General features: G+C 38.5%; 1 protein-coding gene across 3 annotated transcripts in view; it reads left to right on the top strand.

Annotated features, from left to right (window-relative positions):
• Window positions 1–264: 264 nt before the first annotated feature.
• Window positions 265–26,441, top strand: part of NAA35 (N-alpha-acetyltransferase 35, NatC auxiliary subunit) — a 98,179-nt gene continuing 72,002 nt past the window's right edge. The window contains exons 1-6 of one of the 3 annotated variants that reach the window (XM_060101652.1): window positions 265–382; window positions 1,179–1,307; window positions 12,499–12,532; window positions 18,377–18,491; window positions 19,560–19,634; window positions 21,892–22,059. In XM_060101652.1, the coding sequence (XP_059957635.1) occupies window positions 1,184–1,307; window positions 12,499–12,532; window positions 18,377–18,491; window positions 19,560–19,634; window positions 21,892–22,059 (516 nt within the window). In that variant the 5' untranslated portion in view covers window positions 265–382; window positions 1,179–1,183. Of the gene's footprint in view, window positions 514–1,178; window positions 1,308–12,498; window positions 12,533–18,376; window positions 18,492–19,559; window positions 19,635–21,891; window positions 22,060–26,441 lie in introns of all 3 variants that reach the window. The other 2 variants (XM_060101653.1, XM_060101651.1) reach the window with 2 other exon arrangements.

Raw genomic sequence — 26,441 nt, 5'->3', positions numbered from 1 at the left:
CGGCGCGAAGCGGGGCGGGCTCTGGGTCCTCAGGCTCCGCCCCTTACCGGCACTCACCCCCTCACTACCCAGGCCAAGGCCGCAGGCTGGAGAAGGAAGGTAGCTTCCGGTCTCGCGATTGGCTCTAGTCCCGCGAGAAGAGAAGATATCCGCCCTGGACGAAGGCTGTCGGTAGCGAGGAAGGGGGTGTGGCCGGGGAGCGCGAAGTCCCAAGGCGTGAGGGAGAGGAGGCGGGGTCGCGCGCACCGGGCGTACGCATGCGCGCACGCGGCCGGTCGGGCTGGGCTGAGAGGGGAGGGGTCGGCGGCGGCGGCCCAGGCGGCGTCGTTATTTCCGCGATTTGGGCGGTGCGTGGCAGCGCGGGTGGCCACGGGCGAAGTAGGTAGGGACCGCCGTGCGGAGCCATTGAGACTTCTTCCCTCCCGTGTCAGAGAGCCGCAGCACCCCGCGCGCGTGGCGGACCCTGGGGACGCCAGGTCACCCTGCGGCCCCTGCCCTCCCGTCGCGCTTCAGGTAGGAGCTGCGGGCTTCCCCGTGCCCGCTGCCCGCCGGGGCCCTGGCCTTACTCAGTGTTATCGGGGCGACGACCTGGCACCGGGCGTGCCAGTTCTCCCGCGCGACGACAGCCCTCTCCTCGCCTCCGTGCCCATGGGGCTGGGGCCGGGCCGGGCTGACCCGGGTGGGGCGGTCTCCTCCTCAGGTGCGCCCCCGCCCTGGGCCCGGCGGTGCGCTCCCTCACCCCATGCCCCCCGGACAAGCTGTGTAGGGGTCCGGCCGGGCCGGGAGAGGTTGGCCCGGCGAGCTCCGGGCAGGTGAAGGACCACCTTGACTTGAGTAGTTGCTGGGGTCTTGGGCTTCGAGAGGGGACTCTGAAGAGTGCCTTGGTTATTTGTGGCCAGTGTTGAAAGTAGGAAGCTCTGGAGTTGGTTCTCTTTGGGCCAGTGGTGGGATGGTTTGTGATTTTTTTCTTCCTAAATAGGCAAAGCAGCAGCAGTGTTAATTGACGTGGGATTTAATTGCAGTAAGGTAGGTTTTTACAGTGCGGTCCTCAAACTCAGAAGAGCTCTGCTTAAAGAGTTTAAGTAAGACTTTCATCCAATACTTAAACGCACATGGTTTGCAAATACTCTTGCCCTGAAAGCTACATCCTCTCTTTTACACCAATATTAATTTTATAGGAATAATGGTTATGAAAGCTTCTGTAGACGATGATGATTCAGGATGGGAGCTCAGTATACCAGAAAAGATGGAAAAAAGCAATACAAACTGGGTGGACATAACCCAAGATTTTGAAGAAGCTTGTCGAGGTGAGTTTGAATTTTTGAATTAGAAGTTCAAATTTGGGAAAGGGTGCAATAAAAATGTGGATTGTGATTTCTAAACTATCTCAATAAATGGAAAAAAATCAACATGTGTGGTTTATCGAGTTTGTTAACCACACATATTCCCTATCCTCTGATTTTAACTTTCATTTAAAGCCAGTTTATATAGGATATAGCATTAAATACAGATGTTCAGGTAGTTTCTTGGGTTAAAATTTTCTAACTTTTAAATAACAGGTTAGAGAGCACATAGCAGTAATTTCAAACTGTGGAAATAGGAATTCTGTCGCCCTAAAGACGGGAGTATTGTATATTTGAGGTTTGAAAATAATCGGATCATGTCATTCCCTGCTTCAGATCCTCCAGTGGCTTCGTGTCGCATGTAGAATAAAATTCAAACTTCTTCCCTTTGACCTATGTGATCTAGTGTCTGCCTCAGACTTTTTTTTGTACCACTGCTTCACTAGACTCATTATGATAAGTCATGAGATCCTTATCTCATTAAACACACTAAGGTCGTGTCCCCAGGTTTTACATAGCTGGCTCCTTCCTGACCACTTAAATGTTACTGTTCCAGGGACTTCTCTGGTGGTCCAGCGGTTAAGACTCCGTGCTCCCAATGCAGGGGGCCCAGGTTCCATCCCTAGTGAGGGAACTAGATCCCGCATGCCGCAACTAAGACCCGGTGCAGCCAAATAAATAAATAAATATATTTTTAAAAAAATGTTACCGTCCCAGTGAGGTCTCAACAGCCAATCTAAGCAGATTTATCCCCTCATTCTCTTCTATCCAGCTCCACCTCAGTTGAATCACCCTGCTTTATTTTCTTCATAGCACATATCTACTGTGAGAAACCATCATTTTCAATTATCTTTTATTATTAGCCTCACTCACTGAAATATAAGCTTTGTGAGTGCAGAAATCCTGTCGATAACCCTAGCACACAGAACAGTGCCTGGCACATAGTAAGTTCAGTAGATGCTTGGGCATAAATGATTGGAGAAATAAGCATGTTCGTTGTTTGAGAGGAAAGAGCCTTAGGGAGAGAATGAAGGTAAGAGAAAGGAACAAATGATAGAGTGACAGCTTGAACTTCAAGAGAGGATGGGATCAAGAACATTGTAGAGAAATTAACCTCAGGAAAAGAATAGGGACTTACTGAGACAGGAGAATGAAGGTTAAGGTGATGAAGATACAGGTATATTTCTAAGTGGGTGGGGAGGAATGGTGGAGGGATTCACACCATGATGGCTTCTATTTTCTTGGTGAACGGAGGGTTAGGCTTTTAGTGATGGTGACGTGCGTTTAGAATAGTGCTCTTAAGGAGAGGAGTAAAGACTTGGAACAGCTGCAGGTGGAAAGGGAGCCAGCTGAGTATAAGCAAAGCGATAACTCATGTGCTTACCCTTCGACTGTTTTGAAATCCATGTCCAGTTGAAGTATGCCTAGGTGAGATAGTGGAAAGAACATTAGACTGAGCGTTGGGTGACTGCCCAAATATGTCTCTCTAAGGGAGAATTAAGTGTAAGTTACAGTGTAGTTTTTGTGCTCAGTGTTCTTAGACTATTAAGTGGATCACACCTATAATCTTGGATTGATTTTCAGTGACTTATGAAGGTTTTATGAAATATATGTGGCTTGAGTTGGGCCGTAAAGGACTGGTCAAGTTTCTGTTAAGTGAATGTTAGGGAATTACTCTAAACTGAGATGAACCATTAGAGCCAAAGTTCAGTGAAACTTTTATGTTTTTTTAAATATAAATTTATTTATTTATGTATTTATTTTTGGCTGTGTTGGGTCTTTGTTGCTGCGCATGGGCTTTCTCTCGTTGTGGCGAGTGGGGGCTACACTTTGTTGCGGTGCGTGGGCTTCTCGTTGCGGTGGCTTCTCTTGTTGCAGAGCATGGGCTCTAGGCGCCCGGGCTTCAGTAGTTGTGGCTCGCGGGCTCTAGAGCGCAGGCTCAGTAGTTGTGGCGCACAGGCTTAGCTGCTCCACGGCATGTGGGATCTTCCTGGACCAGGGCTTGAACCCGTGTCCCCTGCATTGGCAGGCGGATGCTTAACCACTGCACCACCAGGGAAGCCCAGAGACCTTTATGTTTGATGAACAGTGAATAATTCTGCTTCTTTGGGGAAGGAACCTTGAGTAGAAAATATGGTTTAGTACCTGCTTCAGTGTGGATTGAGAGAGGGTGGCATATCATTTTGTTGCCAGCATCAGACTATCCTATTAAATACTCCTCCATAATTAGCCCTTGTACTGTCTCAAGTGGCTCAAATGTGAGGTATACTTCTTGAAACTAAAAAGTTGATATAGAATTAATCTTTATGTATGATTTTAGGACTGAAAGCTGTTAGCTTTTTTTTTTTTTTTTTTGCGGTACGCGGGCCTCTCAGTGTTGTGGCCTCTCCCGTTGCGGAGCACAGGCTCCGGACGCGCAGGCTCAGCGGCCATGGCTCACGGGCCCAGCCGCTCTGCGGCATGTGGGATCTTCCCGAACCGGGGCATGAACCCGTGTCCCCTGCATCGGCAGGCGGACTCTCAACCACTGCGCCACCAGGGAAGCCCCTGTTAGTATTCTTGAGCCTATGGTATTAATAATTTGTTTTCCCCTCCTGAAATAATCAGATTCATAGCCTTGATTATAGGTTAGACTTCTAACACCTTTCTGAAAACTAAATTTAATACACATACCATTACGTCTTTTTCTTAACTGTCGCGGTGGTTTCTCTTTGGTAACAGTGTGATGGCATTTGGATAGACTTTGGTGATTTCGGAGGAGGGGAGTACTATAAAATAATCTGCATACTGATGACAGCGTTTTTCATGCACACTTCTACTTATTCTTTTAGTGGCTCTTCAAAATCTTCTGGATCAAATTCTAACTTTCATCATTTATTTCTTATTGGTCCCATGGCACACATTCCTGCCACATTTCCTATAGCTGACATTGAGGCTTTTTTTTTTTTTCCAAATTATTTTGAATGTGTAGTGCCATCACTTATTTTACCTGATATGTAACATATCATTCGTCTAAATTACACCTCTGAGCTTCCCTTCTCTGGGAAACCTTGCCTAATTCAGTCCATCTCATTTTGTTACCTGTAAAGCCTCTGCTCTTTATATTCCGTTTGTTTGTCTATATTTAGGTACTTTCTGATTACAGAGTTACAACTTAAGACACTTCACTTAAACAAAAACGATCATAAAAGATACACTGCTGCTGCTGCTTCTGCCTGCTAGATTCCCTTCTTCCACCCTTGCTCTGCATAGCCAACAACCTCTCCTAGGATGTTGACACCATTAGGTGTCTAGAGCCCAGAGGTAATACAAGGTCAGCTATAATTACTTTCATTCTTTTTAAACTCTAATTTAGGAGGATATGGGCCCATCCTCTCATCCTATTTTCTTCTCTCTTTGATGGCTTAGTTCATTCTTCCTTAGTCAATCTTTATAACAGGTATCACTGTTTAGGACCCCCATAAGCCATCCAGTTCCTTTAGGTCTTGCCCAGTACTTTCAGAAAACTCCTTTTGTTGTTTTCTCTTCCCTCATTTAAAATCCAGGATGCTTAAGCCTCTTATTTCTCTTCTTTCCTGTTGCCTTCTCTCACCCAGAACAATATATTTGTTTTTAAGAATAAATGAATATTCTAAGACCATGTTTCTTCAAACCAGAGAATATCTGGATCTTGTACTTCAGAAGTATGAGAACGTGTATTACATGAAATGCTGTCATTGTGGGTGATTGCCAGGAACCAGCATAATTATGAACACAAGCTTGGGCCCTGACACTGTAGCAATAGTTGATTATAATGTTATCATCCATTTGGTCTGGAATATGTTTCTGTAATCTTTTAAAAAGGTTATCATTGAACTGATTGCATAGCATTGAACAATTATTATAGAAGAAGTATAGATCCTTGATAAAATTTTAATGGGCTTTCACTCCATCCCCTCAATTCATGAACCCCAGTTTGAGAATCATTGTTCTATGCATTTGCTGTTTGTTACCATTTTATTCTAAGAGGAAAAAGATGGACAGAAATTGTCCTGGTGAAAGATCAGGGCAACCTGTAAAACATTTTTTTAAGTGATTGTGGTTTTGGAAATGAAAATTATGTTTTCCTTGTCCGTACTATCAAGAATTTTTTTTTTTTTTTTTTGGTAAGAGGACCAATTATTCATTCATTCATTCATTATTTTATTTTATTTTATTTTATTTTTATTTATTTATTTTGTGGTACACGGTCCTCTCACTGTTGTGGCCTCTCCCGTTGCGGAGCGCAGGCTCCGGACGTGCAGGCTCCGGACGCGCAGGCTCAGCGGCCATGGCTCATGGGCCCAGCCGCTCCGTGGCACGTGGGATCTTCCCGGACCGGGGCACGAACCCGTGTCCCCTGCATCGGCAGGCGGACTCTCAACCACTGCGCCACCAGGGAAGCCCTCAAGAATATTTTTAATGGTGGGGCATGGATTGGGTGAGCAGCACTGGTAATTGTGGATCATTCTTGTTCTCCACCAGGGGTGATTTTGCCCCTCAAGGGACATTTGCCAATGTCTTGAGACGTGTTTGGCTGTCACGTTCAGGGGTGGGAGTTTGCTACCGATGTCTAGGGTGCACATTGAGGATGCTGCTCATCATCGGATGCACGGGATGGCCCCCACAAAAAATAAGTTTTCTGCCCAAAATATCAGTAGTGCTGCTTGGTTCACTCCATGTAGATTACTTTTAAGAATGTTCAGCTATCATTTAACCTCTTTGACCTTGGATTTTTTTAGGAAAGGAACACATGGATGTCATAAGACCTCTGACGACTAGCATTAAATAGCACATGCAGTAGGAAGGGAATGGGACCTTTGTTGCAGTTTGAGGGCTCTTCTTACCAAATTTCCCCTATAATCTTGTATTGTTTATCCTGCTCTATAGAAAAGGTGTCCTCAGAAGTCACCATTTTCCCCGTTAGTTGGTTATTTTAGTAATCATGATTCTAGATAGCAGGCTTTTATTGCTGTTCTTGATTCCCCCCACTCCCATTTGGGCATTATCTATGGACTTCCCCCCACATAGAGCTATGCAAATATTATTCATAGCTGAGCCAAAGTGTAAAACGGTTTTGCTTTTCCCTTCCTACACATTTCTGTTTTATGCAAAAAATATTTACTCAGAAACCATGTACTTGTCATTAATTCTACCTTACACCCTTCACCAGTTGTCTAAATCTTCTTAAGACATTCAGGCACATCAGACATCCTATTGTTTTTAATCTCCATGAAGAAATTTCTTCTCAAGTCTCTTACTTTGCTCAGATCTGGACTTTTGCCTTTTGTACCTGGTGTGATCCTGAGATCTTCCTTCATCATCAGCCTGGGGTTTCTTACTTTTCTCCCTTGTTTTGATCAGACATCTTTATTATCTTCCTGAGTAAAGCATATGGGAGATACAGTTTTTTGAGACTCTGGGTGTCTGAAAATGTCTTTATTGTATCCTCCCACTTTATTGATAATACATCTGGGTATGTTTGAGAATTTTGAGCGCATTGCTCAAGTGCCTGATGACATTCTGATTACCGAGCTTTCATATGTAACCTTTTAGTATCTTCTCTTTGTTCCCCATGTCCAGAACTTTCACAATGGTTTGCTTTGTTGATGACTCTGGAGCCCTTTCACTTTGATCTTTCAGTTCTGGGGAATTTTCTCTTTTTTTTTCTTAAAAATAGTTTTATTTTAAATCCAAATGAATTTTTAGTTTAAATCCAAACTTTTACAAAAACTAAACACTTTCTTAATTAAGTATATACCAAAAATATTAATGATTTAACTTGCTTCTGTGTATAGTTTTTCCATACATGAGCACCACCATGATCATTACCATTACAACTACAGCATTCTTTTTTTAAAATTAATTAATTAATTTATTAATTTATTTTTGGCTGTTTGGTCTTCATTGCTGCACGTGGGCTTCCTCTAGTTAGGGCGAATGAGGGCTACTCTTCATTGCGGTGCACGGGCTTCTCATTGCGGTGGCTTCTCTTGTTGCGGAGCACAGGCTCTAGGCTCGCAGGTTTCAGTAGTTGTGGCATACGGGCTCAGTAGTTGTGGCTCGAGGGCTCGAGAGTGCATGCTCAGTAGTTGTGGTGTTCGGGCTTAGTTGCTCCGCGGCATGTGGGGTCTTCCCAGACCAGGGCTCAAACCTGTGTGCCCTGCATTGGCAGGCGGATTCTTAACCACTGCACCACCAGGGAAGTCCCACAGCATTCTTTTTTAAAACTTGTTTTTCATCCAGAATTTCACACATTAATTTTTCAGTTGGATATTTAAATTCCACTATTAATCATGAATCACAGAAATGGCAGTCAAAGATATCCTCTGATCTTCCTTACTCTGACTCTCTCTTTTTTCATGTGGCTTTCTGAGTTTGGCAATTGTTAACAGATTTACGAAGCTGCGGGAAGATGCCGATGACCCCATTTCATTCTTCCTTCCCTCTGTAATTCCTATGTCTGTGTAAGGATAGGCTCTCCACTTCAATACAAGTCTTGCACAGGATGTTCTACACATATATTTTAGTATATTTATTGAAAAAAATCCATGTATAAGTGGACCCACGCAGTCCAAACCCATGTTGTTCATGGGACAACTGTAGATCCTTCACACGCCTTCTCAACACTGCACTCCACATAACCACTGAGTGACAAACATGGATGGGTTCATTTATCTTGAGTCTTTCTTCTATTATATGTGGAATCTGCTATTCAAGTCTGATAGGTTTTTGCTTCCATTTGGTCTTTTCTGTTTCACATATTCTGTGGGGAACTTTCTTGAATTACTCTATTTCCTCTTTGTTTTTTTCTCTATTCACATTATGAAGTGTTTACTTTTTGAATATTGAAACGTCTAGGCTGAGTATCTGGTTTTTTTCTTATGCTTTCTTGCCCATTTTCCATCTCTTTGTATTTTTCCTCAACGCTGTGGACTGAATGTTTGTGTTCCCCCAAATCATATATCGAAACCTAATGCCCGATGTGATGGTATTAAGAGGTGGGGCCTTTGGGAGGTGCTTAGGTCATCATAGTGGAGCCCACATGATTGGGATTGATGTTCCTATGAAAGAAGCCCCACAGAGCCTCCCTAGTCCCTTTTGCCATGTGAGGTTATAGTGAAAAGATGGCTGTCTAGGAAGTGGGCCCTCTCCAGACACTGAATCTGGTGGTGCTTTGATCTCAGACTTTCTAGCCTCCAGAACTGTGAGAAATAAAAGTTTGTTATTCATAGGCCACCCAATTTATGGTATTTTAGTTATAGCTGCCTGAGTGGACTAAGACTCTCAATTTAATTTTTCTTTTCTGCTGTATTTAATTTCTAAGATTTTTTCCCTCTGAATGTTTCTTTTTTTCATAAAAGTAGAGTGTTTTTGTTTCAGGGTTGCAATATTTTTTCTAAGAATAATAATAGTTCTTTTGAAATTTTGTTTCCCAACGTAGTGTCTTTCCTTCAACTTGCCTTTTTTAGTTTGTTTTCTTTGGTTTCTATCTTTCGTGTTAGGGGATTACTTTAGATATCTAAGAATCCTTTGTTGCCTGTCGAAGGTGGGGGGCTGCCAAAAAGCCAACTGGAAGCTCCGAATTTTTGAGTGGGACTCCTCTGCTGTGAACGCCAGTATCAGGTGATCTGACTTGGCTTTTGTGTTGGAGAACCTCTGGTGTCAGTTATTTAGCTCCTTCCTCTTGGAAAGATTATATTCTGTAGAGAAAATTTATCTAATCTCCTGCTTGAGGTTGAAGATTTGACTGTCTGCCTGTGATTTAACAGGTAAGTGGGGGAAGAGGTCTGGAATTTCCACGTATTCACTTAATGCCCCCTCTTTCCAGTACTGAACCCTACCCTTTAAATAACCTTCTGTCCCTGGAGATTTTTTGGTTTGCCCTTTTCAAAGAAAGCCTTCAGTATTATCCAAGGTGAGGGAGGGGTAGTTATCTTGTTCTGTAAATTAGGGCAGGGCTCTGGGCTGTCTGATAGCTCAGTTCTCTCTATTTTAGCCCATCTTTATATCCTCACTTTCAGAGGTAAGTGGTAAATCAGGTTGGTTTTGGCTTTCTCCACTGCTGGTTTTATTTTTCTTGGGTTTGCTAGGAAACGACTTGTCTTTCTGTTTCCAAGTTTCCCTAATTTTGTTGTATTATTTCTGCACCAATTTTTCCTCTTCCTTTAGGTTCATAGCTTTCTTCAAAAAAAATTTTTTTTTCTTTTAATTGTTTAAATGAGATTTCAGGAGGGAGTTAAAGGTTGTTGCATGTGTTCAGTTGGCCACCTTTACCCAGGGGTAAACTTTAATTCATCTGTTTAATTATCACTGTACAACGGTATTGGATTCCAGCTATATCATAGGTTCAGTAGGGTCTTCATAGCGACCCTAGCAGTGAACTTAACCATGATTTACAATGTTATGTGTAGAAAGATATTCAAAGATCTGTAACACCAGTTTTCAAATTACCTTCTCATTTATAAGAGGGTAAAAATGTATTTGTGTTGTCAAATAGTTACATGTTTTTCTCATCCCATTAGATTACTTTTCTTCAGGAGAATGATCGTATGCTTCAAGTGCTTAGCACTGTTGCAAACCCAAACTCCAGCTACAAGTTATAGTTCATTGTTCATTTCCAAGGCAAAAGGGAGGATGTCCTAAGGAACTTTAACAGAATCATCTAGTACAAGCCTTCATTTTACAGATGATAAAATCAGGGCCCAGAGTGATCGACTTGCTTCTAGGTCTGTGGAGTGTTCAGTGAGGCTATTTGGTACCCAAATCTACCCTAAGTATATGGTAAATTATTACAGCAGTTCTCAATTTGTTGGTATCAGAACCCCATTATACTCTTAAAAATACCTTCTTATGCTTTTAAAAAGTATTGTTTATGTGTATTATATGTATATTGATGTTTACGGTATTAGAATTTAAAACATTTTAAAAATACTTGTTCATTTGAAAATGGTAATAAACCCATTGCATGTCAACATAACATTTTTAAAATGAAAAATGTATTTTCCAAAACAACAACTTTGAAGAGTGGCATTGTTTTATACTTTTGAAAATCTCTTTGATGTCGGCATAATAGAGGGCACCTGAATTCCCTATCTGCTTCTGTGTTCAGTCTGTTGCCACATGTCATTTTGGTGGAAGTATAGGAAGTATATCAGGCCTCACCAAATATGTAGTTAAAAGATGGTGGAACCTTTTCAGGTAATTGTGGATATTCTTTGCTACTACACCAAAACTTGGCAGGTGGTAGTTTCTTAAAGATTAAGTTTGCAGTGTGGAATCTGAAAGCATATCAGTGGACCTTTCATGCTGTGTTACATAAAGTATATTGGTCTGTCTAGAACGTTGAATGGATCTTTTATCCATGCCTAATTTTGTAACATGCATTGCTATTTGCAAAATACTGGTTTAGTGAGTTAAGCACATTTTCCAAGTGTTGACACACTTCATTATACAGTATTAAAAAGCACATTTGTTAATGTCGCCACAGTATCCTCAGGAAAGCCTTTTTAAGTATTTGGACACTGTCAAGTTCACAGTGGCAGATACATGTTTTCCAAAATTCTGATTTTTTCTTGAAAGCTCAAATTTTATCACTGGCAATAAACCTTGTCAGTTATTTTCCTAAAGTGACAAACTCATTTATTTTCAAGAAAATGCCATATTGTCAAGTCTGAATAACTATAATTTGTCACTGTTCTTTCAAGTAAAAGTGGTGTTCCATGATGGTTGTGCAAGAGCTTTTCCTTGAGACAGTCTCTTAAGCAGAGGAAGTGTTTATGTATACTTCCCATTTGTCAAATAGAATATTAAAAAGATGTATTCAAAGATTGTAATTTAATTAGGTATATCAGGACCAGCCCTAGGATGAAGTGAGTGAGGCAATTAGGGTACAGAATTTAAGAAGGCACTACTTGAAAGTGCCTTCTTAAATTTTGCACCCTACGTGCCTTACTTGCACTCTGGTCCTGGCCCTGAGATTAATAATTTTTACTGTTCCATCAAGGACTTCTTAAGTGAAAGTGCATGGAAGTGAAGAATACACTGTTTAGCTTGGGGCCACTGTCTTGATTTGTGCTGAAGCTACAGAGTTTTGCCCTTTTCCTCTTTACACCATTGCTTTTGCATCATCATTGTAATTGTCAACACAATGAAAAAAAGTTTAGTATTATTTACAAAATGTATTAGTATTATTTTAGTATTTTAGTTTTAGTATTATAACAAAATGACTTTAACATCACAGGCTCCTGGGTTCTCAAACCATCTTTGAGAACCACTGTATGTTCTATTATGCTTCATTACAGTATTTTGATAAATGCTTCTCATTGATTTATCTGTTTTGGTACATGGAACTTTGAAAAATGAATGTCATTTAACTTATTAGCTAGGGAGATTAGTAATATTCTGAGAACTGCTTCTTTTTGTCTTCCACAGGAGTTGACCATCAACATTTAAGCTACTTAAAAATGATACAGTAGTGGTCCTCCCTTTACTTGCACATTGAAATCATCTGGAGTACTTTAAAACCACTCTATGGGTCCCACTCCTAGAATTTGATTGGTTTGGGGTGCTGATTGGACATTGGGATTTTCAAAAGCTCCCCAATTGATACTGATATGCAGCCAAGGTTGAGAACTGCTGCTTTATGGAGGATTAACACTCTTTTGATCAGCTGTTTATGCAAGTGTTTTCTACATTATTTAAATAAAATGTAATAAAAAAATAGTTTTGACACCATTCCTGGGACAAAAAGAGATTAGATTATGATGCCAAGTAGTTTAAAAACAACTTGAGAAATAGCATATAGTTCTGTGAAAAAGTTTACTTAGGGAGAAATGTATTAGTGGTTTTTTTTAAATGAGGCTGATAATTCTGGTTGTATTATTGTAGCCTGTGATGGGTCACTTGTTAATTCTCAGAATTTCAATTTATAGTTAGTGTTTAAATATTCACTGTGTAGAAGATATTATATTAGTAATTGAGTAGAAATAATATGACCATTTCTTAGAAAATGAAGTTTAAAGGACTGCAGGCACATTTTTCAGGTGCTAATATTTTGTTTCATTTTTTTCTTAGAATTAACAGTTAAATATAAATATGGTATTATTCAAAAGATTTTTCTCTTTGTTTCTTTTAGAATTAAAGTTGGGAGAACTGCTTCATGATAAGCTGTAAGTATTTGTGTCCTTTGAAATAGTGTAGTGTAATATTTCCATCTATTTTGTCTCCTGTGCAATAGTATTCCTTGAAGTCTGAGTAATTTTACATTTCAAAGCTGTAAGAATAACACTTTTTATATATTTTTAACCTCGGTCATCTGTTTTGGGGCAGCTTACCTTAGTCGTGATAGGAAGTGGTTGTACCTAGTGAAACTGTGACTTATGGTCATACCTTGAGGGTAGGTGTACAGGATGTGGAATTTCGTGAGAAAAGGTATTGGTTGCATGTCGTATGTGATACGCTGGTTGATATCCAGAGGTAGGTGATTAAATGCCTAGATGAAAGTAGATTGAGAATCCCTAGAAAGGTAAATGAAAGGAAATTCTTGATTATATTTATACTCCCATAGATAGCCTCAGTTCCCATACTGCTGTGGCCAGACTCAATTTTCAAGGTTGGGAGTATGAAATTTTAAATTAGTAAGTAGACAAGATTGGACGTTTGTTAGGGGAAGTAGAAACTTGAAATTTAGTTCTTCTCAGACTTCAGTGACATCAGAATCATCAGAAGGGTTTTAAAACACAGATTTCTGGAACCCACCCCCAGAGTTCCTTATTTAGTAGGTCTAGTGTGGAATCACAGAAGTTGCATTTCTCAAGTTCTCAGGTGAGATTGATGCGCTGATCTAGGGACCACACTTTGAGAACCACTGTAGGTCACCATTTTGATGTCACTGGCAGTGATAGGAAGGATATAATGAAATCAAACCATAAGCTAATGCAGGAAAGAACGTGGCTCCTGACTATGGAATAACATTTGAGAGAGGGCCGCTAGAGGGTCATAGCCCTCTTCATTTCCCCAAGGTGTTAGACACTGAGCCCAGGGATCATGATTGCCAGCAGCCTACCCTGGCCATCTATTAAATTTATATCCTTTTAATCCATATCTTCTTTAACTGTCATTTCTTTTTTTTTTTTTTTTTTTTTGCTGTACGCGGGCCTCTCACTGCTGTGGCCTCTCCCGTTGCGGAGCACAGGCTCCGGACACACAGGCTCCGCGGCCATGGCTCGCGGGCCCAGCCGCTCTGCGGCATGTGGGATCTTCCGGGATCGGGGCACGAACCCGTGTCCCCTGCATCGGCAGGCGGACTCTCAACCACTGTGCCACCAGGGAAGCCCTAACTGTCATTTCTTTTCCCCCTAGCATGTACGGTCTTCTAGCCTTCTATGTCATACACTTATCTTTATTGTTTGTTTCCTTCCACTAGAATGTAAGCCCCATGAGACAGGCAAATTTGTTTTGCTCACTCATGTATCTCAAGTGCCTAGAACAGTGCCTAGCACATAAGCAGGCACTCAGTATTTGTTGAATGCATGGAATAGCTAACTTACTGCTACTCTGGTTTCTGTAGCAATTTTACTAATAAAGCAAATACCTTATTTAAAAAAATTTTTTTTTATTGCAGTATAACTGCCTTACATTGTTGTGTTAGTTTCTGCTGTACAATGAAGTGAACCAGCTATATGTATACCTGTATCACCTCCCTCTTGAGCCTCCTTCCCACCCCCCACCCCACCTGTCTAGGTCATCACAGAGTACCAAGCTGAGCTTCCTGTGCTTTATAGCATGTTCCTGCTAGCTATTTTATGCATGGTAGTGTATATATGTCAATCCTAATCTCCCAATTTGTCCTACCTTTCTCTTCCCTGCTGCCTGTGTCCATGTGTCCGTTCTGTACATCTGTGTCTCTGTTCCTGCCTTGCAGATAGATTCATCTGTACCATTTTTCTAGATTCCACATATATGCATTAATATACGATATTTGTTTTTCTCTTTCTGGCTTACTTCACTCTGTATGACAGACTCTAGGTCCATCCACATCTCTACAAATGACCCAATTTCGTTCCTTTTTATGACCGAGTAATATTCCATTGTATATATGTACCACATCTTCTTTATCCATTCATCTGTTGTTGGACATTTAGGTTGTTTTCACGTCCTGGCTATTGTAAATAGTGCTGCAATGAACATTGGGGTACATGTGTCCTTTTGAATGGTTTTCTCAGGGTATATGCCCAGTAGTGGGATTGCTGGGTCATATGGTAGACTTTATTGATCTAGGGTTTTAATTGTGCCATTAACAACTTTTCTTTAGTTGTTTTCATATAAGTAATAAATGGATACTTTGTTTTTAACAAATTTAAACATTAGAGATGAAGCAGAACTTCTCATGACACCATCTGTCCAACACAATCTTTGTTCTTTGCTTGGAGATAGTCATTGTTATAAGTCATCAGATTGTTACATGTGCTGGACCTATAAAAAATATATATACTTATATACGTGAATGAAATCTATAAAACTAGTTAACTGTAAATGGGGATATATACTACAGTATTCAGCTTTGCCATTTTTTATGTAAGGGACTTGAGCATCTGTGGAGGCTCCTGGAGCTAACCCGCTGTGGATAGCAAGGGTCGACTGTGTATTCTGCAAATTGCCCACCCCCCCCTTTCAGTATATCTTGGAGATCTTTCCATGTTAACTCCACCTTGTTCATTTTAACTGCTGCTTTTTATTTTATAAGATGACTGTACCATAATTTGTCCTACGGTATCCCTATTGATGGGCATTCAGATTGCAACGTTTTTTTGGTAATGTGGGAAAACTGAAAACATTTAATTTATGCAAGCCTCTTTATACATATACATGTGCAAATGATTTTTAGGATAGAAGCCTAGAAATCAAATGACTGGATTTTAATGGATTCAGCCAAATTTTTTCCCTCACAAAAGTCTTTATCAATTTACACTAACACCAACAGCATATGAGAGTACAAATTAAAAAAAAAAAGTTTCCTTACTCCCCCCAACCCCCGCCAAAAACCAGCATCATTTTGTTTTGCATTACTTGATTACATTAGAATTTTAATAGCTTTTTACTTTTTTATTAATAGTTTATATTTTCTCTTCTGTTAATTATCCATTCATGACCTTTGCCTACTTTTCTTTGGATTATTTGCCTTTTCCTATTTGTATGAGTTAGTTATATATTCTGGATATTAACTTTTTCAAAATTACCTATATTAAAAATATTTCCCCTAGATAATTGTCAGTGTTTTAACTGACTGGTTTATTGCTGCATATAAATTTTTAATATTTTACAAAGTTGGAATTATCAACGTTTTTCTTTGTAGCTTTGTAAATTATTAAAAGAGTTTTTGTTTGTTTGCTTATTTTAGGTTTAGAACTTAGATCTGCCTGGGGTTTGTTTTATTAAATTGTGTAAATCAAAGATTTTACTTTTTCAGGATCGTTAGCCATTTGTCTTAGTAGTATTTATTGACTAATACACTGTTTTTCCACTAATTTGAAATTCCACCTTTATCATATGTACTTCCTACAAAAACATGGCTTTGGATTGTTTTTTCTTCATCTGTGTATGCTAGAATGCTTTTAATTATTACAGGTTTATAGTATCTTTGATATTTGGTGAATCCCTGTTGTTTTATTGAAAAGTTTTTTTTTCCATTTTTGCATATTTTCTCTTTCAGCTTGACAAGCTCATTGAAAAATACCATTTGGGTTTTGATTCACAACATTGCATCAAATTTATAGATGAGAGTTTTCTTCAGTATGCTCATATTGTCAGAGTATCTTAAATTGAAGCATTAAGAGGTTTGATGGATTTCAGGGAGTGTCTCCTTAAAGCTCTTCTTTTTTATTTTTAATTGAATTATAGTTGATTTACAGTGTCATGTTAATTTCTGCTGTACAGCAAAATGATTGTTATACGTATGTATATGGTTTTTTTATGTATCCATTTCCATTATGGTTCATCATAGGACATCGAATATAGTTCTCTGTGCTGTTCAGTAGGACCTTGTTGTTTATCCTTTCTCTATATAATAGTTTACATCTGGTAACCCCAACCTCCCACTGCATCCTTCCCCCAACCCCCTCCCCCTTGACAACCACAAGTGTGTTCTCTATGTCCGTGAGTCTGTTTCTGTTTCGTAGATAGGTTCATTTGTGTCATATTTTAGATTCCACATATAAGTGATATCATACGGTTTTTGTCTTTTTCTGTCTGACTTCACTTAGTATGGTAATACTAAGTATTAGGTCCATCCATGTTGCTGCAAATGGCATTATTTCATTCTTTTTAATGGATGAGTAGTAGTCCATTTTATTTATGTACCACTCCTTCTTTATCCATTCATCTGTCAGTGGACTTTTAGGCTGTTTCCATGTCTTGGCTGTTGTGTAATAGTGCTGCTGTGAACATAGGGGTACATATATCTTTCTGAATTAAAGATCTTTTTGAATTAAAGTTTCGTCTGTATATGCCCAGGAGTGGGATTGCTGGATCATGTGGTAATTCTATTTTTAGTTTTCTCAGGAACCTCCATACTCTTTTCCATAGTGGCTGTACCAACTTACATTCCCACCAACAGTGCAGGAGGGTTCCGTTCTCTCCACGTCATCTCTGGCATTTGTTATTTGTAGAGTTTTTAATGATGGCCATTCTGAGCAGTGTGAGGTGGTACCTCATTGTGGTTTTGATTTGCATTTCTTTAATAATTAGAGATGTTGAGCACCTTTTCATGTGCCTGCTGGCCATTTGTATTTTTTCTTTGGAGAAACGTCTGTGTAGGTCTTCTGCCCATTTTTCAATTGGGTTTTTTGTTGTTGTTGTTGTTGTTGAGTTGTATGAGCTGTTTATGTATTTTGGAAATTAAGCCCTTGTTGGTTGCATCATTTACAAATATTTTCTCCCATTCTGTAGGTTGTCTTCATTTTGTTTATGGTTTCTTTTGCTGTGCAAAAGCTTCTAAGTTTGATTAGGTCCAAATTTGTTTATTTTTCTTGATGTCTTACTGCTGCTGCTTTTCTGAGAGAAATGATTTAATATAACAAGGTAGGTGTCTTTATTTTCCTGGTAATCTAATGGCTTTAGACTAAGCAAAATAGTAAGTCAGTAGCTTGATGGACAGTCACTTTCTTTTAGGCTTTTCTTTTCTCATATCTCAAAGATATACTAACTAATCACTCCACACTACATCACAACTATCTGCTTCTATGGCTAATAAGCCACAAACACCAGACCATCAAAATTTCTGGATTTTACTTTTTTCTTATGTAATTGCCAAAACTTTGGGCATATAGATGGTAATGTGCTAGGTTTTTAGACTTTCAAGATGAAATGAAAAAAATCTGAAAGTTACATTTGATAATGATTATTCCAAACATAACTTTCTTTTTTTTTTTTTTTTTTTTTTTTTTTTTGCTGTACGCGGGCCTCTCACTGCTGTGGCCTCTCCCGTTGTGGAGCACAGGCTCCGGACACACAGGCTCCGCGGCCATGGCTCGCGGGCCCAGCCGCTCCGCGGCATGTGGGATCTTCCGGGATCGGGGCACGAACCCGTGTCCCCTGCATCGGCAGGCGGACTCTCAACCACTGCGCCACCAGGGAAGCCCCAAACATAACTTTCTAAGTGTTAAATAGTTAGAAAAATTATTTAAAGAAGGCAAAATGAAATCCATTGTAGATCAATTGATCTCTTTTTTTTCAAAAACTTCTAACTTTTTGAAGGAAGAACTAAAACAACTTTGGTTTTAATTCTTTTCTTGCCTCATAGTACATGTAAAATAACTTGTGACAAGTACATGGAAGAATTTTTATGTTAAAGGAAGATTATCTAATTGAAGTAGAAGTGATAGCAAGTTGGAAAGACCAAATACATAAAATAGGATAGTTATTTAAAGTACTGTAATAATTTTTGTACCACCGTGGAATCTAGGTAAGCTTATTAGTTCATAAACAATTTGTAGAGTCAATTTTTTTATTTGCAGATTTGGTCTTTTTGAAGCTATGTCTGCCATTGAAATGATGGATCCCAAGATGGATGCTGGCATGATTGGAAACCAAGTTAATCGAAAAGTTCTCAATTTTGAACAAGCTATCAAGGTAGTCACCATTGTGCCTTTTGTGTTTTCTTTTGTTTGTTATTCATATATTAAAACATTTTGATTAATAACGGAAATCAAACTTAGTATGTTAAAGTGTAATTTTCTTAAATGCCTCTCAGGTATGTAAACAAGCGTTGGTTATCTTTCTCCTTCCATTGAAATTTTAATTGTTTAAGGTCTCCATTAAAAGATTGCTCTACATTTGTGTCTGTGTGCACTTTTTAAGTTAATTTTTGAAAGCATTTGAGTATGTATTCACATACCTGGGTAATTGGCTTAGGGATTAAATTTTATGTATTAATATATTAAGTAAAATACTTGTGGTAGTGAACTAGATGTTTAATTCAATGAGAATTGATTTAGAAGTTCATTCATAGTTGCCTCATAGTTTAATTTTTGCATATTTTGTGAAGAAAGATTTGCTAAGTAAGTGGATAGTGTTAAAAAAAATTAGTAGTATAGTTAATTAGTTTAAGGGAAATGTTTAAAACATTTTTTTTTCTTTGTAAGTAGTTTTATTTTCTTTGTGAGTAGTTTCAATTTATTAAAATGCTTCATACTTATTAATGTTTAAAACTAATTTGAACTGTGCTTTTAAAATGCTTGGTAGTTTGACTCTTTTTTTTTTTTTTTTTTTCTGTGGTACGCGGGCCTCTCACTGTTGTGACCTCTCCCATTGCGGAGCACAGGCTCCAGACGTGCAGGCCCAGCGGCCATGGCTCACGGGCCCAGCCGCTCCGCGGCATGTGGGATCTTCCCAGACCGGGGCACGAACCCGTGTCCCCTGCATCAGCAGGCGGACTCTCAACCACTGCGCCACCAGGGAAGCCCTGACTCTATTTTTTTATAAAGGCCTTTATTCTGTTTCAAATTCGAGAGGCTTTGATTTTTCATATTGAAGACCCATTAAAATACATTATTTTTAAGAATACAGAGTTAATTTGGCACCTTAGTTTTATCAGATGATGAGATAATTTCCTTAGAATTGGTATTTTAAAATATTTACTGTACATAGTAACCATACATATTTTTAAAACTTATATGTCATATTTCCCCTTCTTTTTAGGATGGCACCATTAAAATTAAAGACCTCACCTTGCCTGAATTGATAGGGATAATGGACACATGTTTTTGCTGTTTGGTAAGAGTTAAGATAACATGTTGGTTAATTTAAAAACTGTGACTTACTTGAATTTCAGTTTCAAAGTATATACATCAACATTGAATATGAAATATATGTAATGCTTGGCCTAGTAAGGTGTACATAAGATTAGCAGGCCAAGTTATGCTGTAGGAAACAGCATTTTATCTTTTCATCTGGGTGGTTTTAGGTTCTTATTTTCTAGAAGGATATTTTCTTTCCAAGGAAGATAATAATATATAGGCATTATCCAAAGTACCCTTTTTATTCTCAAGCTACCCAGGGAAGCAAATCTGAAATTGGGAGGTTCCATTAATAAGCATGAAATTGAACCAAAGAGAATTTCGGATTGGCTTTGGATAAGTTTTTTTCCTAATCCAAGGTATATTGAAGTAAACTGGCCATTTTCTACTATGAAGAAAATTTTTTAGTGATTTATATATATATGCTGAATAGGTTGTCTTCCCTGGATCATGTGGTTTAATTGTGGGAAAATTCTCATTTGTACAGCCCCTTTTTCTGCCCCCTTCTTTCTGACTGTCCCTTTCTTTTTTAAACTTAATATTAAATCATTGTCCTTAGAAATAATATAAAATTTCTTCATTTGTGCATCCAGTAAAATACTCATTGATTCCAGTGTGTGTGAAGTACTTCTGTTATGTATTTTTTGTGTGTATTTTTCACTTAGGTCTTTTTTTTTTAATTATTTAATTTATTTTTGGCTGCATTGGGTCTTCGTTACTGCGTGCGGGCTTTCTCTAGTTACGGCAAGTGGGGGCTACTCTTCATTGCAGTGCGTGGTCTTCTCATTGTGGTGGCTTCTCTTGTTGCGGAGCACGAGCTCTAGGTGTGTGGGCGTCAGTAGTTGTGGCATGCGTGCTCAGTAGTTTTGGCTCGCAGGCTCTAGGGGGCAGGCTCAGTAGTTGTGATGCATGGGCTTAGTTGCTCCGCAGCATGTGGGATCTTCCCGGACCAGGGCTTGAACCCGTGTCCCCTGCATTGGCAGGCGGATTCTTAACCACTGTGCCACCAGGGAAGTCCCTCACTTAGGTCTTACATCAGCTCTGCGAGCTATCTGGTATTACTCTTCTCTATTTGCCTAGGGTTACTTGGCTAGGAGGGGGCATAACCAGAATCCTGATCCTGATTCTTCTTCCTCCAAAGCTGTCTGTTTCTCTCAGAGATGTATTTATTACTCTTTAGCCATTTACTGTCCTAGTGGAATAGGATAAAAGGAGGCAAGAAGGAGAATTTTTGTCAAAGTTGAGGAACAATTCTGTGAGACTCAGGGCTGTATCTAAGTTTGAACTTTAATAGGCAGATGGTTTTCAGTCTGGAAAGTCTCCTGCACACTAGTAACGCAAAATACACATCTTAATTAGAGCAGTTTTCATGTGCTTTTCTCATTTGGTAATGTAGCATTTTTTTTTTTTTTTTTTGCTCTATTGCAGAATTCTTGGACTTAGTGTAAATTATAACTAAATAAACTTGGGCAAATTATTTACAGTCTCTGACTATTTCTTTATATGTAAGATGAGAAAAATACTGCCTTCCTCAAAGTGTTAAGAAAAGATGAGATAAGATATATGAAAATACCTAGCATAGTACTTAAATATGATTACTCAGTTTTGGCTGCTGTTCTTCTAGCTTCTAGCACATGGTACTTGGCTCATGGTAGTCACTCAGTAAAATAGTGTTGCCTGATTATTTTTGTGTTTTAGAAGGATCCCTCTGAGTGGGGGTACTGAAGTAGAGGTGGGAGGCAGGGAAACAGTTGCATAGTTTCTTGTAGTAATCTAGGTGAGATGTGATGCACTTTACTGGGTTAGTAATAGTTGGGATGAAAAAGAAGAGTTGAATGAGTGGCTAAGAACCGGGTTAGCTGTAAAGTTGTGAATTCCTTAATTTCATGGGTTTTTATTGACTACATTGTAGAACTGATAGCTTTTGGATGTGATGTAAGGAAGCCCTGTAATTTCATTAATCTCCGAATATTTGCAAACTGAATTATATAAAAGAATGCTTCCCATATCTTTTACTTTAAGGTAATCATGTTTTTAATTCTTGAAAGACTTTAGTTAATGAAAGTGAATTCTAACTATATTTTGTCTTTTCTGACCTTCCTTTTAATCATCTTTTAAATCTTGTGATTAATCATATTTATTTGGACCTGTGGCACTCTGGCCTTTGACTGTTGGATCAGACTTTTCAGACTCTGTGTATCACCTTAAACGTGTATTCTTTTATTTCTTTATAGATAACATGGTTAGAAGGCCATTCCTTGGCACAGACAGTATTTACGTGCCTTTACATTCATAATCCAGACTTTATAGAAGATCCTGCCATGAAAGCTTTTGCTCTGGGTATCTTGAAAATCTGTGACATTGCAAGGGAAAAGGTAAATAAAGCTGCTGTTTTTGAAGAGGTAAGATTTTGTAATACAAGAATTCCTGAAGCTCATTGACCACCTTATTCACTGTGAAGTATTTAAATGATTGTGTGATATGTATTTTTTTGTCAACATTTATAGTTAAAAATAGCTTTTTAAAGTAATATGCTGTTGATGTTTACCAATATATTGGCTATAATAATCCAGTTTTCTCCAAGAAAGGACCTTCATCTTCATGTGTGTTCCTTTTGTCAGTACCATTCATTGAATATCCGTTATGTACAGACGTACTTTATTTTGGATGTTGTGGGGATTCACAAAGAAAATAGAAGAGATAGCCTCGTCCCTCAGGTCTCTTATAAATTATAACACAGAAGTTAATTTCAGTCTTTGGATAAGAGGGAGCTAAGGAAAACAAAGTTATGAAGAATAATTTAGAATATAAACGTTTTCTTCCACTTAGTACTAAGTACCTCATCCTGAGGAAGTGTTGTGCATTTTAGACACAGAAAGATTTTTTTCTCTTTATCATAAAAAAAAGATTTCAGATACTGATATTTTAAGGAGAGATGTGATAGCATTTGAAACTATTGATAAGTAATTATTTTTGTTTAATTCTTTCCTTTGTTGAAACTGGGTTTTTTTTTTCACACTGTTACTGATACAGAATAAATATCTTAGGCTCCAGCAATGGTTCAGTGTAAAGCTTTTCTAAATTTATATTATGTATATGAGAATAATGAAATATATGCCTAATGTGATTTTCACATTTGAATGTGTGGCTTATGAGTTGTTTTTGAAATACTGTGTACTTCTTATACACTCATTGGTTATTTAGCTACATATTTGAATTAATATGGATGTCATTATGGAAAGTCTTATCCATTTGGATGGAATTTTTTAAAAGATTAGTTTGAGTTAAAAAGTGAGAAGAGTCATACAAATTATTCTAAGTACATTCTCAAAGTATACCCAGAAAGACATAAAAAATCAGTGGGACAGAGAAAGGATTTTTTTACCAAATAATACTGGAACAATTAGTTAGTACTCTTGAAAATTACTTCATCAGCATTTTACATCTGCCTTAGTCCATTTAGGCTGCCATAACAGCATACCATAGACTGGGTAGCTTATAAACAATAATTTATTTCCCATAGTTTGGAAACTAAGAAGTGTAAGATCAAGGCAACAGCAGATTTGGTGCCTGGTGAGGGCCTGCTTCCTGGTTCATCTTTGCACTGTGGCCTCACATGGCAGAAGGAGGGGTGGGGAGCTCTCTGGAGTCTTTTTTATAAGGACACTAATCCCATGTATGAGGGCCCCAGCCTCATGACCTGATCACCTCCTGAAGGCTCCATCTCCCAGTACCATCACATTGAAGGTTATGTTTCAACATATAAAATTTGACGGGACACATTCAGTCTGTTTACTGCAGTTGATTGATATGTCTTAAGTCTCGATCTATAGGTTCCCCCTCTTTTTTATTTTTTATTTTTTTAAGCCTTGCGACTTTTTGTTGAACAACTCTGTGGGTTCCTCCCAAAGGCCTCACCTCCAAATACTATCACATTGGGCATTAGAATTTCACATATGAATTTGGGAGTCGGGGGGGACACAAACATTCAGTTTATAACAACATCAAAGTAAATTGTAGATAGAAAAAATATTTTAAGTGTAAAAAGTTATTTAAAAATCGGAAGACAGTTTATGGAAATAAAATGACCGTTAAACATAAGATGCTTAACCTCTCTTTAGAACTGCAAATTAAAACTGTGAGATACCATGTTCTACCTGTAACAGGCACTCACATGCTCTGTGTGTGTGTGTGTGTGTGTGTGTGTGTGTGTGTGTAGGGTATGAATAGTCATTGTTTCCCTCTTTTTAATCTTTAAAAAAAAAAAGTTTATTGGGCTTCCCTGGTGGCGCAGTGGTTGAGAGTCCGCCTGCCAATGCAGGGGTCACGGGTTCGTGCCCTGGTCCGGGAAGATCCCACATGCCGTGGAGCGGCTGGGCCCGTGAGCCATGGCCACTGAGCCTGCGCGTCTGGAGCCTGTGCTTCGCAACGGGAGAGGCCACAACAGTGAGAGAGGCCCACGTACTGCAAAAAAAAAAAAAAAAAAAAGAAAGAAAGAAAGTTTATTTGGAAATATTTTCCAAATAACAGCAGTTACAGTAACAGCACAAAGGACACCCAGATTCACCTGCTAGTAACCTATTATCTCATTTGCTCTTTCAGTTTTTCTCTCATGCATGTATGTATATATGTATTTTTTTTCTGAATCATTGCAGAGTAAGTTGTGTACATTATGATCTTCTTCCCTGAGACACATCAGTATGCACCTTGTAAGGAAAACGGCACTCTCATACACAACTACAGCACAGTTATCAACCTCAATAAATCTATAATACCAATCCTTTATCCATGTTCCATTTCTATCAGTTGACTCAGTAATGTCCTTCTTATCTTCCCCTACGGTATGGGATCCAGTCTAGGATCATGTCCTTCATTTAGCTGCATATCTCTTTAGTGTCCTTTAATCTACAACAGTTCCTTATCCTTTTGTCTCTAATGACAGTGATATTTTTGGAAAATGCAGCCCTCTCCTGCTTTCCCTTTTTTAATAGAATGTTCCTCACTTGGGGTTTGTCTGCTCTTTCTTCATGATTAGATTTATATTATGCAGTCCTGGCTGGCATATTATGTGAGTGATGATGTGGCCTTCTTATGGTATCACATCTGAGGCATACAGTGTCCATCTGCCCCTCAATGGTGATGTGATTTTATCACCCCATCAAGGTTTTCTCATTGCTATATGGTTACTTCTTAAAAAAAATTTATTTTACTGAAGTATAGTTGATTTACGTTGTTGTGTTAATTTCTACTGTACATCATAGTGATTCAGTTATACATATATATACATTCAGCTATACATATATACACATTCTTTTTCATATTTCTTTCCATTATGGTTTATCACAGGATATTGAATATAGTTCCTGTGCTATACAGTAGGACTTTGTTGTTTATCCATCCTATATATAATAGTTTGCATCTGCTAATCCTACACTCCCAATCCATCCCTTGCCTACCCCCTCTTCCTCTTGGCAACCACAAGTGTGTTCTCTATGTCTGTGAGTCTGTTTCTCTTTCATAGATAAGTTCATTTGTCATATTTTAGATTCCACATATAAGTGATACCATATGGTATTTGTCTTTCTCTTTCTGACTTACTTCACTTAGTATGATAATCTCTAGGTCCATCCATGTTGTTGCAAATGACATTATTTCATTTTTATGCCTGAGTAGTATCCAACTGTATATATACCATATCTTCTTTATGCATTCATCTGTCGATGGACATTTAGGTTGTTTCCATATCTTGGCTATTGTAAATAGTGCTGCAATGAACATTGGGGTTATAGTTTTGTCTAGATATATGCCCAGGAGTGGAATTACAGGATCATATGGCAACTCTAGTTTTTTGAGGAACCTCCATACTGTTTTCCATAGTGGCTGCACCAGTTTACATTCCCATATGGTTACTATATCTAACCTTGCATACATAATAAGCAATCTATAGGGAAACACTTTAAGATCATATAAATATCCTGCTCATTAAAGTCTCTCCCTGTATGTTTAGTATCCATTCCTGGTACTTGCTTGGACTAATCTTGACTGTGTTGGCTGCAAAACAATGATTTTGAACTCTAGCACTCCCTCCACATTTATTAGTTAGGACAGGATTCCATTATAAGCAAGATTCATACATTTTTTGATGGGAGTGTAAATTCATACAACTTTTTAAAAGAGCAGTTTGGTAGTATCTATGACTTAAAATGCATGTCTTGTTTCAGCAGTTTCACTTTTAGGAATTTAGCCTATAAATATATTTGTGCTTATCCCCAAAGGTCTACGTACAAGAACATTAATTGTAGTAACTAAAGTCTGGAAACTAATGTCCATCAGTAGGAGACTCATTAAATGACACTACACTCATACAGCCAAGTAAGTGTTGTGTAACATTTACAAAGGAGGAGGTAGGCTTACTTACACAGATGAGATTAGATCTCTAAATTAATGTAAAATAAGTCAGGTGTAGAAAAGCATGTGTAGCTTGCTACTGTTTTTGTTTTCTTTTTTCTAAAGAGATAGGTAGTTAAGTCTTCATACACAAGAAGATAACTAGGGTATTTGAGGGTCAGGGTATATACTTGTTTGTACTACTGGAATTTTTATTATATGTGTGTATTCCTTTCTTTTTAAATAAACTAAAAAAATTTTTTTATGATAGAAGTAATCAATCAAATTTCTATATAGTCTCTGGACGAAGGACTTACTAAGAGATGGGAGAAATCCTAAAGGAAAGGACTAATAGGAAGAAAACTGATAGAAAAAATTCTTAGGAAAAATATAGACA

The sequence above is a fragment of the Mesoplodon densirostris genome, chromosome 6, assembly GCF_025265405.1.
Source record: "Mesoplodon densirostris isolate mMesDen1 chromosome 6, mMesDen1 primary haplotype, whole genome shotgun sequence".
Taxonomy (NCBI): Eukaryota; Metazoa; Chordata; class Mammalia; order Artiodactyla; family Ziphiidae; genus Mesoplodon; species Mesoplodon densirostris.
This window is presented reverse-complemented; position numbering and strand designations above follow the sequence as displayed.